The sequence below is a fragment of the Lithobates pipiens genome, unplaced genomic scaffold (assembly GCF_037356315.1).
Source record: "Lithobates pipiens isolate NorthernLeopardFrog02 unplaced genomic scaffold, aLitPip1_a1.2 Scaffold_18, whole genome shotgun sequence".
NCBI lineage: Eukaryota > Metazoa > Chordata > Amphibia > Anura > Ranidae > Lithobates > Lithobates pipiens.
In genome coordinates this window covers 13,563,619-13,580,558 of record NW_027507758.1, presented here as the reverse complement: position 1 = coordinate 13,580,558, position 16,940 = coordinate 13,563,619, and the positions used below count along the sequence as shown (strand labels likewise).

General features: G+C 44.0%; 1 protein-coding gene across 1 annotated transcript in view; it reads right to left on the bottom strand.

Moving 5' to 3' along the window:
* Positions 1-5,889: 5,889 nt before the first annotated feature.
* Positions 5,890-16,940, bottom strand: part of DAAM2 (dishevelled associated activator of morphogenesis 2) — a gene marked incomplete in the record, with an annotated part of 380,667 nt that continues 369,616 nt past the window's right edge. Inside the window, 1 exon segment of the mRNA XM_077485388.1 lies at positions 5,890-16,386. Coding sequence (XP_077341514.1) covers positions 16,171-16,386 — 216 coding nt within the window.

Genomic DNA, 16,940 nt, shown 5'->3' with positions numbered 1-16,940 from the left:
ATGAGGGGCTCCCACCATCCCTGTGCTGTGCTGACTTCCTCCTGGGGCTGCTTATTATGAGGGGCTCCCACCATCCCTGTGCTATGCTGACATCCTCCTGAGGCTGCTTATTATGAGCGGCTCCCACCATCCCTGTGCTATGCTCATTATGAGGGGCTCCCACCATCCCTGTGCTATGCTGACTTCCTCCTGGGGCTGCTTACAGTGCAGGTGTCAGTGCTGTATATCACGGTGCTGATGTCAGTACTCTCTATCACGGTGCTGCTGTCAGTGCTGTATATCACGGTGCTGGTGTTAGTGCTTTATGTCACGCTGCTGATGTCAGTGCTCTCTATCACGGTGCTGTTGTCAGATGACTCTATCACGGTGCAGGTGTCATTGCTGTATGTCACGCTGCTGATGTCAGTGCTCTCTATCACTGTGCTGCTGTCAGTGCTGCATTTCACGGTGCTGGTGTTAGTGCTTTATGTCACGCTGCTGATGTCAGTGCTCTCTATCACGGTGCTGCTGTCAGTGCTGTATATCACGGTGCAGGTGTCATTGCTGTATGTCACGCTGCTGATGTCAGTGCTCTCTATCACGGTGCTGCTGTCAGTGCTGTATATCACGGTGCTGGTGTGAGTGCTTTATGTCACGCTGCTGATGTCAGTGCTCTCTATTACGGTGCTGGTGTCAGATGACTCTATCACGGTGCAGGTGTCATTGCTGTATGTCACGCTGCTGGTGATCATCTCCTGCACCCTCTTCTTTGCCTACCCTGGTCCCTGACCTTCCCTCTCCTCCATTGCCTTCATGCGCTCCACAGTCCTGAATTGTCACAACAATTTCCCATATAAAAAAAGAATGCTTGTAGTTGTCGATCCCAAATTCACCTCACACATGTGTTATGTCATTGGCCATGTGGTGGGACTATGTTTGCACAGCTATTAATTATTTTGTGGCTGCAAATTTGACCTGTAGATTTGCGAAGATCGCCTCCCATTGAAGTCAATAGGGCCCGCCGCAAACGTTCCGATTCGCAAACTATCGGCCGCGTTCACGGTCCGCGAAACGTCCCGTCGGAAGTTCGTCTATCACTAGTCAGGATAGGCACTGGTCACAGTACATGTTGGCATTCATGGTCCCCTCAATGATCTGTAGCCCCCCCAGTGCCGGCAGCACTCATGCAGCCCCAGACCAGGACACTCCCACCACCATGCTTGACTGTAGACAAGACACACTTGTCTTTGTCCTCCTCACCTGGTTGCCGCCACACACGCTTGTCACCATCTGAACCAAATAGGGCTGCAACTAACGATTATTTTCATAATCGATTAATCGGCTGATTATTTTTTCAATTAATCGATTATTCGGATAAAATCACCAAAAAAACGTAATGTTCAATTTTTTCGTTTATTTAAAAGTAATAATGAAAAAACTGAGTGTTACACTCAAGCTTCAGAATTAAAAAACGTTTAACATTAACAATACACAACTTTGCAGCAGTACAAAAACATTCTTAAAAGAGGTGAACTATCATTTTTTTTGCAACTAGAAGTAAAAAAAAAAAAAGTGCGGAGACGTGGTGTAATATTATGTATGTATTGTACAGTTTTATAAAAATAAGTGATTCTTCAATATTTCTATGAACTGTTATTCAACACCAATGATGGGGCACTATTCCTCCCGGGGACACCAATGATGGGGTGCTATTCCTCACACTGACACCAATGATGGGGCGCTATTCCTCCCACTGACACCAATGACGGGGCGCTATTCCTCCCACTGACACCAATGATGGGGCACTATTCCTCCCGGGGACACCAATGACGGGGCGCTATACCCCCCCCGGGACACCAATGACAGGGCGCTATTCCCCCCGGGGACACCAATGACGGGGCGCTATTCCCCCCACTGACACCAATGATGGGGCACTATTCCCCCCACTGACACCAATGATGGGGCGTTATTCCTCCCACATTGGGCTTTCAGGGGGGGGGGGAATAATAGAGCCACATTGGTGTTTCAGCCGGGGGCGGGGAATAATAGTGCCCCATTGGTGTTTCTGGGGGGGGGGGGATAGTGCCCCATCATTGGTGTTCCCGGGAGGCGCTACTCCTCCCAGGGACACCAATGATGGGGCACTATCCCCCCCCCAGAAACATCAATGGGGCACTGTTATCCCCCCCCCTGCAGAAACACCAATGTGGCTCTTTCCCCCCCTCTCCCTCCCAGCAAAGCAAATGATGATGGGGCACTGAAGGGTGTGTGTGTGTGTTTTTACTAGGTACAACCTTTAGCCGATAGCCGCTACCTTTTTTCACACTCTTTTGTGCAGCTCGGCTCAGTGTCCTCCTCACAGATTCTTGCCCTCACCTCTCTGTTCCCTCGAGGCAGCAGCGGGCGGGGTTGAGATCTGTGTGAATGATCATGTGACATCAGCGAGGAGGAGAGGCGCGCCGCGGACGTGCAGCGGCGAGTGCGTGCCTGGTCACAGAGAGCGGCGCCGAGGACACAGGATGGATGACATAGGAGGAGAGGATTTATTGAGTTTTTTTTCAACGAACAGACAGGCGGAAGGTGCGGACCAACTAATCGATAATGAAAATCATTGACAACAGACCACAGGTTCCAGTAATCCATGTCCTTAGTCTGCTTGTCTTCAGCAAACTGTTTGCGGGTTTTCTTGTGCATCAACTTTAGAAATGGCTTCCTTCTGGGATGACAGCCATGCAGACCAGTTTGATTCAGCGTGCAGTGTATGGTCTGAGCACTGACAGGCTGACCCCCCACTAGACATGTGCACTGACAAAAAATTCATTAATTTTCTTATTCGTTTCATTTGTTTTTTTGATTTTTTCGGAATTTCGGAAAATCAAAAATTCGGAAATTCGTAATTCGGGAATTTTCACATTTCAATTTTTCGGATTTCCGAGTTTTGGGATTTCCGAATTTAGAATTTTCGGATTTCCGATTTTTTGGAATTTCCGAATTTCGGATTTCCGAATTTTCGATTTTCCGAATTTTGGATTTTCGGAATTCCAAAAGTTCGGAACTCCGAATTTTCGGAATTCGGGAATTCAAAGATTTGAAAGTCCAAAAATTTTAGAATCTGAAAAAAAGAAAGAAAATCAGTTTAATTAATAACTATTAAATTAAAGAGTACGAATTTGTCCGAAGTTACGAATTATCTGAAATAACGAATGCCGCATCTAAACAAATGGAATGGAACAAATTAATAATAAATAATTAATAATAAATAATTAATAATAATAAAAAGGTTTTTATTATTAGACCGTTACGTTCCATTTGGTTAGATGCGGCATTCGTTATTTCAGATAATTGAATTCGTAACTTCGGATAAATTCGTACTCGTTATGTTCACTAACAGACAAATTTGAAAGGGAATTCCAATACCTATAATTTAATAGTTATTTAGAATTAAACAGATTTTCTTTCTTTTTTTCTGACTTTCGAATTTCCAAATTTCCGAAAATTCTGAATTCCGAAAATCTGAAATTCGGAAATTCAAAAAATTGGAAATCCGAAAATTGGAAATTTGGAAATTCGAAAATTTGAAAATCGGAAATTCGGAAATCCGAAAATTCAAAATTCAAAAATCCGAAAATTCGAAATTCGGAAATTTGTAATTTCACAAATTTTGAAATTTGGAGATTCGGAAATTTCGGGAATTTAATGAAAGATTCTGAAATAACAAATTTGTCAAAATTCATTAAAAATGAATTTGGAACTAAACGAATTGCACATGTCTACCCCCCACCCCTTCAACCTCTGCAGCAATGCTGGCAGCACTCATACGTCTATTTCCCAAAGACAACCTCTGGATATAACGCTGAGCACGTGACCTCAACTTCTTTGGTGGACAATGGAGAGGCCTGTTCTGAGTGGAAACTGTCCTGTTAAACCGCTGTATGGTCTTGGCCACCGTGCTGCAGCTCAGTTTTCAGGGTCTTGGCAATCTTCTTATAGCCTAGGACATCTTTATGTAGAGCAACAATTCTTTTTTTCAGATCCTCAGAGAGTTCTTTGCCATGAGGTGCCATGTTGCACTTCCAGTGACCAGTATGAGAGAGTGAGAGCGATAACACCAAATTTAACACAGATGGGTAGGGGATGGAACCAAGAGATTGTGCTCGGAGGTGGGTAGGGGGTGGAACCAAGAGATGGTGCTTGGTGGTGGGTAGGGGGTGGAACCAAGAGATGGTGCTCTGAGGTGGGTAGGGGATGGGACCAAGAGATGGTGCTCGGAGCTGGGTAGGGGGTGGTACAGGGAGGTGGGTAGGGGATGGGACCAAGAGATGGTGCTCGGAGGTGGGTAGGGGGAGGTACAGGGAGGTGGTTAGGGGGGGTACCAAGAGATGGTGCTCGGAGGTGGTGAGGGGGCGGTACAGGGAGGTAGGTAGAGGATGGGACCAAGAGATGGTGCTCGGAGGTGGTTAGGGGGTGGTACAGGGAGGTGGGTAGGGGGTGGGACCAAGAGATGGTGCTCGGAAGTGGGTAGGGGGTGTTACAGGGAGGTGGGTAGGGGGTGGAACCAAGAGATGGTGCTCGGAGGTGGTTAGGGGGCGGTACAAGGAGGTGGGTAGGGGATGGAACCAAGAGATGGTGCTCGGTGGTGGGTAGGGGGTGGAACCAAGAGATGGTGCTCAGAGATGGGTAGGGCGTGGTACAGGGAGGTGGGTAGGGCGTGGTACAGGGAGGTGGGTAGGGGATGGGACCAAGAGATGGTGCTCGGAGGTGGGTAGGGGGAGGTACAGGGAGGTGGGTAGGGGGTGGAACCAAGAGATGGTGTTCGGAGGTGGTGAGGGGGCGGTACAGGGAGGTGGGTAGGGGATGGAACCAAGAGATGGTGCTTGGTGGTGGGTAGGGGGTGGAACCAAGAGATGGTGCTCAGAGATGGGTAGGGGCTAGTACAGAGAGGTGGGTAGGGGATGGGACCAAGAGATGGTGCTCAGAGGTGGGTAGGGGGAGGTACAGGGAGGTGGGTAGGGGGTGGAACCAAGAGATGGTGCTCGGAGGTGGTGAGGGGGCAGTACAGGGAGGTGGGTAGGGGGTGGGACCAAGAGATGGTGCTCGGAGGTGGGTAGGGGGTGGTACAGGGAGGTGGGTAGGGGGTGGAACCAAGAGATGGTGCTCGGAGGTAGTTAGGGGCGGTACAGGGAGGTGGGTAGGGGATGGAACCAAGAGATGGTGCTCGGTGGTGGGTAGGGGGTGGAACCAAGAGATGGTGCTCAGAGGTGGGTAGGGCGTGGTACAGGGAGGTGGGTAGGGGATGGGATCAAGAGATGGTGCTCGGAGGTGGGTAGGGGGAGGTACAGGGAGGTGGGTAGGGGGTGGAACCAAGAGATGGTGTTCGGAGGTAGTTAGGGGGCGGTACAGGGAGGTGGGTAGGGGATGGAACCAAGAGATGGTGCTTGGTGGTGGGTAGGGGGTGGAACCAAGAGATGGTGCTCAGAGATGGGTAGGGGCTAGTACAGAGAGGTGGGTAGGGGATGGGACCAAGAGATGGTGCTCAGAGGTGGGTAGGGGGAGGTACAGGGAGGTGGGTAGGGGGTGGAACCAAGAGATGGTGCTCGGAGGTGGTGAGGGGGCAGTACAGGGAGGTGGGTAGGGGGTGGGACCAAGAGATGGTGCTCGGAGGTGGGTAGGGGGTGGTACAGGGAGGTGGGTAGGGGGTGGAACCAAGAGATGGTGCTCGGAGGTGGTTAGGGGGCGGTACAGGGAGGTGGGTAGGGGATGGAACCAAGAGATGGTGCTCAGAGGTGGGTAGGGAGTGGTACAGGGAGGTGGGTAGGCGGCGGTGGGTAGCCTTGCATTTCATCAACCAGCTTCCAATGAATGTAAATTGTAACATAAGAAGTAAATAAATACATACATAAAGAGTGCGGGAAATATATAATGATAAGTTTAATTTTCTCTAGTAAGACAAGTATATTCTAATAAAAAAAAGGTGCAAATAAAAAGTACACTACAAATTTAATTTAAGTCATTTATCAAATTTTTTTTTTCGACCAATGAGGACACACCAAAGCATCGCTCCCAAAAACATTTCTGGCAGTCGGCTGTGACTTCTATATACAGGCCTGCACGAGGAACCCAAATCTCATCCCGGGATTAATTACAGGTTTTATTTTTATTCATTTTTATTTATTTTTAGTACAATACCATCCTCTACATTTTAATTGTATATTAAGAAATACATGGTACAAAAATATACAGGTTATTAACAAAATTATTTTCTTCCCTTCTTGAATAATACTGCCATGGATTCTATTATTTTCATTAAAGCCAAAAAAAAAAAAAAAAAAAAAAGTGCATGATATTTATTATTCCGTCAGCGTAGATTAAAGCTATGATCTGTGATTGGCCGCACGGTCACCTGTTCACATGGATCGGTCGTTAAAATTGGATATTTCAGCAGTCACGCCATTTGTAAATGTAAGCTGATTTGCCACTAATCCGGTAAACCGAATTCTAATTATAGAAAGGCCTAATAATGTAATATATTGCAACTTTCCAGTCCCTGGAAATGGCGGCTGCATTTTTTTTTTTTCTTCATGCTTTTTTCCATTTTTTTTCTCCTGGGTGATCCTGCCAGGAACACACTTCCTGCTCTAGGATGACAATATTAACTGAATTGTATTTATGGAGGAGCTGCGTTGTCACTCTAGGACAAGAAGTGTGTTAGGACTACAGAACACCTCCTGCTCTCCTTATTCCCCATAACATGGGGGGGGGGCATGGTTGTGTAGTCCTCAGAGATAGCTGGACACAGTGTAATTGATAAAAATCAGCACCGGAAGTGCTCATTAGATTTCTGGCAGGAAAAACAAGCAGACTGTGACCATATTTCATGTTACAACCTAAACTTGGGTGTAACATGAAACATGGGAGGAAACACAGGCTGAACCTTTAATGGCACCTCTATACTTACCAGACCCAAAGAGGAATTCATTGTTAGGGTTTACATACACTTTAATAAAATGTGTCCCTGTTGGAATTTCTCCCTTACTTCCTGTGCCGGTGACACCCTGGGAACAGTTTTGAACTGGAAAATAAGCATAAATCTTTCCTATGGGTACAGACACCAGACGGAGAACCCTTCACAATCTTTCCCTTTGCTATATTTCTATCAAATATGTTGGAAAAAAAATGGAATTTTTGTTTTTCCTGAGCTTCTTTTTGAATCATGGAATGCATATGGTATCAGATACAGAAATTTATCATCACATTCTACAATCCTTCCAACCGAGGAGTAACCAAACCTGGACAGTTCTCTATCATATCAATGAAAACATTCTCTCTTATCAACCCTCGTACTCCCCTTATCTCCATTTAGAATTCCATCACACCAGATCCATTACCAAAAAAATCCAATGCCGTGGCTGTTCGGGCGTAACAATGCACCAAGCACACCGGGGGGACCAGGTGGTCTGAACATTTCACTGGGTACAAACATTGTTTTTTGATTTATTGCCTACTTGAGGTTCTTCTAACTCCTTTCATCTGGCCAGTAGTAGTGCAAAACGTTCTACTACTTAAAACTGACCCTTCCCTTTATCATGTGTCTTCATCTAAAAGTGACCCTACCCTTTATCATGCGTCTTCATCTAAAGTTGACCCTTTCCTTTATCATGAGTCTTCATCTAAAGTTGGCCCTTTCCTTTATCATAAGTCTTCATCTAAAGTTGGCCCTTTCCTATATCATGTGTCTTCAACTAAAAGTGACCCTACCCTTTATCATGTGTCTTCATCTAAAGTTGACCCTTCCCTTTATCATGTGTCTTCATCTAAAGTTGACCCTTCCCTTTATCATGCGTCTTCATCTAAAGTTGACCATTTCCTTTATCATTTGTCTTCATCTAAAGTTGACCCTTCCCTTTATCATGAGTCTTCATCTAAAAGTGACCCTACCCTTTATCATATGTCTTCATCTAAAGTTAACCCTTTTCTTTATCATGTGTCATACAAAAGTGACCCTACCCTTTATCATGTGTCTTCATCTAAAGTTAAGCCTTGCATTTATCATGCATCGTCATCTAATGTTGACCCAACCCCTTATCATGAGTCTTCATCTAAAGTTGACCCTTCCCTTTATCATGTGTCTTCATCTAAAGATGACCCTTCCATTTATCATGTTTCTTCATCTAAAGTTGACCCTTCCCTTTACCATGAATCTTCATCTAAAGTTGACCCTTCCATTTATCATGTGTCCTCATCTAAAAGTGACCCTCCCATATATCATGCGTCTTCATCTAAAGTTGACCATTCCATATATCATGTGTCTTCATCTAAAGATGACCCTTCCATTTATCATGTTTCTTCATCTAAAGTTGACCCTTCCCTTTACCATGAATCTTCATCTAAAGTTGACCCTTCCATTTATCATGTGTCCTCATCTAAAAGTGACCCTCCCATATATCATGTGTCTTCATCTAAAGTTGACCCTTCCATATATCATGTGTCTTCATCTAAAGATGACCCTTCCATTTATCATGTTTCTTCATCTAAAGTTGACCCTTCCCTTTACCATGAATCTTCCTCTAAAGTTGACCCTTCCATTTATCATGTGTCCTCATCTAAAAGTGACCCTCCCATATATCATGTGTCTTCATCTAAAGTTGACCCTTCCATATATCATGTGTCTTCATCTAAAGTTGGCCCTTCCATATATCATGTATCTTCATCTAAAGTTGACCCAACCCCTTATCATGTGTCTTCAACTAAAGTTGACCCTTCCCTTTACCATGAGTCTTCCTCTAAAGTTGACCCTTCCCTGTATCGTGTCTCTTCATCTAAAGTTGACCCTTCTACTTATTGTGTGTCTTAATTTGGTTGTTTTTTACAATTTATAGAAGAATTACAGAAATGCTACTTTTAGGGGAATCGCCCAATTGGGGCCATGGTACTCACAGTTTAGGGACAGGACAAGGGGGGCGGGGGGCAGAAACCTCAGGCCCCAGACAAGTGGTGGTTAATTGGTGGATCACAGCCTCCATTCTACCAGGCCATGGCTTTCTGGCTGCTCTGATAGCTACTGCAGTCACACCATGCTCCAACACACCTACCCTCTGTCCCCTCACTCCAACCACCCACAGCCAACCTGAAAAACATATTACCCCTGAGCAACCTCCCACCACAGGGTATTAGGAAACAAGTAAATGGCCATGCATTTTGACCCTTGCCTTTATCATGTGTTTTCATCTAAAGCTGACCCTTCCTTTTATTGTGTCTCTTTTTTTTGGGGCTGTTTTTGCCATTTATAGAAATGCAACTTTTCTGTCAAATGTAAAAAGGAAAATTTAGACATTGTAACAAGTAGAGATATCTGGTGTCCAACGTGTGGGCCCCTTGAGAACCTGCACACAAACGCTGGGCAAGATATTCATCCCAGTCCTTGGGATACTGCCACTCCCATTCAGGGTCCACATTTAACATGGCCAACTTCCGGGTGGTCCAGTTCACGCCCAGTTTCTGGGCAGCCTCATACTTAATTATGAGGAATTGCCCAGTTGCGGCCTTGGTCCTCACAGTTCAGGGCCAGGACATAGTTACACAGTAAGGTTGAATAAAGACACCAGTCCATCCAGTTCAACCTGAGTGAGTGTCTACAATTGTCCCTATCCCTGTACATTGCACACTCACATCGGTCCCTGCCCTCAAGGAGCCCACAATCCAAGGTCCCCATTCATATACTAGGGCCAATTTTGGACAGAAGCCAATTAGCCTACCTGCATGTCTTTGGAGTGTGGGAGGAAACCAGAGTACCTGGAGGAAACCCGCGCAGGCACAGGAAGAACATGCAAACTCCAGGCAGGTAGTGTCGTGGTTGGCGAGAGTGCTAACCACTACACCACTGTGCCGTCCATGGGGGGGGGTCAGGCACAGCATCCTCAAGATGCAGGGTAGGGGCACATGGCAAACATGCATGTGCAACATCCATGGCAACTATGGACCTACGTGACTAAGGGATGGGTTGGGCGAAACGCATTGAGAGAGTGGCCTGGATGGATTTGGGCTGAAGCAGCGGTTTGAAATTTAGGCTTTACTGGTGTGCAACGTTTTGGCTTTTTCTAACTCCTATAGCATATTTGTAGCCTTTGACCATATCCTGAGACCTATCTGCAGTCTCCGACAGCTTTACATTCACTGAATATTATTTGGGGCCCCTTGGTGGTGTCGGGGGGGGGGGTCCGCACTTGAGGGCCCCTATCTGAAGAAGGTTGACCACCACCTTTATAGATAATTCTTTAAAGTGGATATTTGGAAGTTCCTCTATAGAGCAGCCTATGAAATGATTGCGTTCACCATGCTTAGGGGATTAGGTTTACATTAAAAGTTCTGTAGGGGGTGCATTGCCCATGCTGAAGCACATAAGCTGGAAAATCCAATTCTGAGCCCATACCAAGTCTATAGACAATAGACATCACATCTGACTAATTTCCTAAAGAATACCACATCAATGTAATTCTGTCTCGCATACACACACAGGAACCAACATCCCAATCTCCTAATAAGAAACATTATCTAGAGTAAATCCACTATCAGGTGCAAACTGACCACTGGGCCACTCGGGCACTGCCCGAGGGCCCCGAGCCACTAGGGGGCCCCATCAGGGTTGCAAGCCTCAGTAAAACCAGGGACAGTATGTACAAATCTGTGTTTTTTTTTACATCAGTCTCTGAAATGTCCCTTACCGACATCCTTTTGGTCTAAAAATCCCAAGATTATAGCTGCCCCACCCCTCCAGTACCTTCTCAGCCAATAGAAACATGTCTGTGTATACTGTGTGTGTGTGTGTGTGTGTGTGTGTTTGTGTGTGTACTGTGTGGCCCCATAAACTCGGATTGCCTGGAGGCCCCATAATCTCCTATTGCCCGGGGGCCCCATGAGTTGTCAGTCCACCATATATGCAGACAGGAAGCCAACAACCTAATCTCCTAAAGAATCAGACATATTTCATTCTCTGCCACATACACGCAGGAGGAACTAACAACCTAATCTCCTAATGAGTAACACACTATAATTATTCCATATATGTAGATGGGAAACCAACAACTTAATCTCCCAAAGGATTACACATATGGAATCCTCTGCCACATTCACACACTAAGAACCAACCTAACCTCCTCAAGAGCAACACAATACACATCTACCATGTATTCACATGGGATACTGACAACCTAATCTCCTAATAAATTGCACATATGGAATTCTCTCGCATACACACACAGGAAGGCAAACTCACATACTTAGCTCTATCTCTACTTACAAGAAGACAAGCGTACAATAATTCCCAAACCTACCAGACTTTTCTTAAACGATTATTGTACGGCGACAAATAAAATCCGACTAAGCAAAACAGGCTGTTGCACTTTTACAAGGCAAATTTCACCAGAACTTGGGGAATGAGGTGAAGTTTCACGATTGGCTGATGGAAATCAGCAGAACTTCACCACATCCGTTAAGCTATGGGGCGAATTCACTTGAAAAGTGTAACTTCCAAAGTGCAACAGCCTATTTGTCTTTAGAAAATCAACCCCTATGCGTGTCATGGACATGAAGAGGTGTCAACTGGACAGGAAGTAAAGAGAAATCTCCTAAGAAGGGTTCACTTACGAGAATAAATAATAGAGGTTCTATCACTTCCCCGTCATCAATATGATAGAACATTTGGCTGGAGGTGGCCTTAACGTGTATGTAAATCCAAGAACAAAAAAAATATATATTTTTTTCTCCAAAAACACCTTCTGGCTGCCATTTCGGTCGTTTCGGTTGGTCTGGACTTCAATTTTAATGGTTTACTTGCTCAAAACTAGGAAATTCTTCAAACTGAAGATGGCAGATGCCTTCAACTCTATGGTTCTTTCCTTTGAAAGCTGCCCAGAATTGCCAAGTCTATGACCAGTGGAACGGCCATTGCTCCATTTTGGTGAACCTGCTTGATAGGGTTTGGTATTTTTGCCATTTGCATCATTCATGGATTTCAGGTACATGTAATGTAAAGTGAACGGGGCGGAACTATAATTATTTTCATGAACATTCAGGAGAATGCTGGTTTGTTGGGACATGGCACTGGAAACTAGACATGTGCAAAAGGAAAAAAATTGTTTAGTTTTAATTTGTTAATTCATTAATTTCGTTTAGTTATATTCGTTAACTTCCTTAAATTCATTTTCGGATTTTGTTTAGTTTTCTACCAAATTCGAAAAATCGGCCACATTCGAAAATATTTCAACCAAATTCGAAAATATTTCTACCGGATTGGAAATGATTTCAACATGATTCGACATTATTTCAACCACATTCGAAAATATTTTGTGACCTGAGTTTAGGGCCATGTATCTTGGGGTCACTTGGTGCTAGAAACTCCAAATTTGGATATGTTGTAGTGTTAGTACTATTGTGTTTGCATACCAAATTTGGGGTGTCTAGCTATAAGTGACCCCGAGATATGTTACCCCAAAATCGGGTCGCAAAATGTTATTCTCTGCTCTAATAACTAATAACATTTTGTGACCTGATTTTGGGGCCACATATCTCGGGGTGACTTATAGCTAGAAACCCCAAATTTGGTATGCAAACACAATAATACCAGCACTACAACATATCCAAATTTGAAGTGTCTAGCACCAAGTGACCCGAGATACATGGCCCTAAAGTTGGGTCACAAAATATTTTCGAATGTGGTTGAAATAATTTCAAATCATGTTGAAATAATTTCAAATCATGTCGAATTCATTCATTATATTTCTTTCGTATTCGTTGTAATTTGTTATTTTTTTATTCGGACATTCGGATGCATCCGAATGTCCGAAAGATGCAAAATTCGGCCTAATTTCGATTCGTTACGAAACGAATTGCACAAGCCTACTGGAAACATCATGCTGCTGATATTACTAGTGCCAGGTAAATTTATAGGGACCCTTCAAGGATCTTTTCCTTCTTTTCATCTAAGTTGTTTCCTAAAAAAAAAAAAAAAAAAGAAGCATGTTGTTCCTCAATGTTCCCAAAAACAGAGAATTCCACTTTGTTACTTTGTGGCTGAATGTGTCACTTGGGTAGACAACATAGGAGATCTTTAAGAAGCTGCAAGACAAAGCTATCAAAAATAATCTATTCTTAAAGGATCAGTCAATGTTTCTTCAGAACCTTCGTTCTTCATTTGTGTGCTTCAGATTTTATTTGGTTGGAAGGAATTTTGATCCCTGCAGAATACCCTTCTTGGGTTTTTGGACCCATCAAGGAAATAGTAACCATCTCATACTTTACAATACAGAGAAGGCGTGTGATGGGTGGTGGGGTCCATACAATCAGCTGACACAGTCTGTAAACATTTAGGCAATTACTAGACATGATTAGCCAATAAAAAAAATAAAGGATTAGCCTACCCGATACTAAAACTTTGGCTGAATGGCTGGAAAAAAAACATTGACTTATATGTCCAAGGATTCCAAGATCTTCACAGATCTCCAAAGTACATTAGGGTACCCCATTAGAGTCCTCTTTACATCATAGTCCCCATCAAAGTCAGCCCTTACATTATACTCCCCCCCTTACATCAAGTCTCCATCAGAGTCCCCTTACATTAGAAACAAAACCAAAGAAATTTCCAGCTCAGCTTACCGACCAGCCTGCTAACCAACCCAATTGTCCTGTCCTGTTGGTTAGCAGGCTGGTCAGTAAGTGGAGCCAGGAATTTCTTTGGTTTTGTTTCGCATGCATTGCCCTTCCATCTGCCCCTTGCTGCAAAGGCCAGTTATAGGTGAGGGCGGTGGGCATCTATTTGTCCCATACATTAGAGCCCCTCCTTACATTAGGGTCCCCATCAGAGCCCCATCAGGGTCACCATTACATTCCACCTTACGGCAGCGTCCCCCCTTTACTTCAGAGTCCCTATAATGTCTGGATAGACGAGTGCCATCCTCCTATGAATTGTGGGGCAAGCACATTGGTTGGTAGGAACAATGATGGTTCAATGACATTGGAGGGAAGGGGGGGGGGAGTTGGGAAGAAATGGAGACCAAATGCTGACATGTGTGAGCGGCCACTGACCCTAGCTGTGGGCCAGAGTTTGGAGACCCCTAACTGACATTGAAGCTTGTATAGCTTGACCTGGTTGACCGCTGTCTGTTGTTCACCATGGCTATGCTTCTGGCATGAACAGAGGGCTGTGGGGTGGGGGGGACTTGGGTAGAAACAGAGACCATAGGCTGATCTAAAGACCTGTTTGAACGGCCACTGACCCTAGCTGTGGGCAAGAAAAAAATAATCTGTCAACCATATTTGGCCTGAGGGCCGCAGCTTGGAGACCCCAAACCGAGATGTTAGATATCGGCTTTTGTAGCTTGACCTGGTTGACCCAGATGCTTTTTCTGCCAGCTTTTTTACCACGGGTGTGTTTTTGGCATTACTTTTTATATCTGACCGGGCGATCACAGTCAGCAAGTATTATAACCTTCTAGGTGAACCCAAAATATACAAAAAACATTTGTCTTTAGTATGGCTTAATACATTGCAAGTCTCTTTAACATTTAGACTAGATTACACAGTGTTATTATTACAACATCCTCTCCTTTACCTGCTTCTATAGCTTCATATGTTCCTCTTACTATTAAACAATTCTCAGAAAGAAACGTACATCAACAATGAAATCATTTTCTCCTATTTATATATTATTGCCACAGAAAGTACCATTTTTTTTCCCTTATTCCCCAGAAGAGACCCGCATTGAGCTAGTTCATCATGAATTATTTGGAATTTGGAACCTCGTGGGAAACAGAGTTTGTTTAACCAAAAGGTTGCAGGAGCCATACTTTGGATAACACTAGACAAGGAACGGGTTGATTTGGAAGAGTTATACGACTTGTATTTTGATAAGCCAAGACCTAGCTGTCCCACTAGATCTGGTTTCCCAATGGGCCATAACTACTGTAGTCCGCAGGGTCACTGTCAGCCTTGGAACTGGAGGTGAATTTGGCGGCTACCATAGAAACTGTTTTCCAAGCCAGGTAACCAATACCACCGAACTTCCCATACATGAGGAGATTTCATTGTAGACCTTTCAGATGGTGCACATGTCCTTCAAGATCCCTGCATTCCATCCAATGAGTCGTCACCATCCACCGCTGAGTACGAAAACCGTTCCATCCAAGCAAATCAACCTCTCATTTCTTAGACTCTATGATCATCCAATTTCCTCCCTTCTCTGAGAAGATAAAAATAAAGTATCCCGATGTGCTTCTAATAGAGATAAAATATTTTTTTGGCACTCCCACGTACTTTCCACACATCTCAAAAGTGCTGGCTGTGAGGCAGGGTCAGGAACCTCATGACGGTAGGATTTTTTTTTTTGAGCCAGCTCGAAATGTTAGCAAGTTGGACTCTGTGTAACAACATCTTTAAAGCCAATACTAACCATGGCAATAGATGAGAGGCCAAAAAAAAGTGCATGACTCGTTGCAAACACACAGTGGTTTTTCAGAATATGGAATCCTGGAATCACAAAGCGCGTGTCCCATACAAGACTTAAAGAAAGTACCCTACTTGTATTATTCCCAGAAAAGGATGCTGAAATTCCATCTACAAAAAAAAAAAAGAAGCCAGTTTAAAAAAAAAAAAATGTGCAACTTTTTATTTAGTACCACGAGCCCAGCGTCATGTGGCACAAAGCTTTTCCAAAACATCCTTAGACTGCAAAATGGGCCTGCCATCTTTCAAACTTTGGGAGCTTCCATTTCATCTTTAAAGTAAAAACATTTGTGTCTCAGGCCAAAAAAAAAAAAAGTTCCAAAAAAAAAACACCATTATTTTTGAAACGTTGGACAGTGCAAAAAAAAAAAAATATTGGCACTTTTAAAGTGTGATAATGAGGTTTGACCCGTCTTCATCCACCGATGTGGGCCTTTTCCAAATACTTGAAGACGTGAGGCCCTTAACCAAGACATGAAATTTATCCACTGAGGCACTTCAAGATAGCTTGACGTTCCAAGCCATGGTGGGAATGATCTCAGCCACGAAAAAAAAAAAAAGAGGTAAAAAGCGTTTTCTTCCACGAGGAAAACTCCAACTTTTTCCCGTGACCTCGAATCATCATCCAAAACCGTTCTGTAACATTTTTATTTATTTATTTTTTTTAACGTCTGTCTCTTCCTCTTTTAACGCGGCCTCCTAATAATTTAGTTTGGTAACCGCTCTCTCTCTGCTCGTGTCCAGAATTTGGTTTCCGGAGCGTTTGCGGTTCCTCTTGAGCTTGGACAAGTCTTTATCGAACACTTCTCCAGATCGTAACGCCGACACCAGGTCGTCAAACTCGCCTCCTTCCTCGGATATGCTACCGGCTTGGGACTTCTTCAGCCGCCTCTCTTTCTCGCGCTGTTCTTTAAGCTGTAAAAAAAAAAAAAAAAGGGGAGGGGGGGGGTTTAGAGCCGTCACAATGTATCGTCTCGAACAATAAATCGTGTTATCTGAGTAATCACTCCCTTGTAAACTCCTCAATCTGCCCGCCTTGTCTTTAAGATAGCAGGAACGTTTTAAGCTTTTAATGGCCATAAATCATCAAGGACTTAGTGGGCAGAAAGTGAAGTTTCCAAGCCTGTTGAGGGCAGATATTAAAAATGATTTATCACCTTTTTTTTTTTGCTGGTCCTGGATTACAAACGTTGCAGCCATGAATCAAACTTTACAAGGAAAACAGACCAACTGCATTTATTTCACAAACATAGATATATAAGGTCCCTCAGAGGTTAGGAAAAAAAAAAAATGGTTGACTACTTCAAGCTTGGGTCTAGGTCTGTGCTTCTCAGCCAGGTTTTCTAGCCTACGACAGATGTGTTTATTTCCATTGTCCAGGAATAGGACATACAACTATAGAGAAACTGGCAGATGTCAAATGTGGTGAACAGCGTGGGAGCAATATAACAGGAGGTGAGTGGAGACCA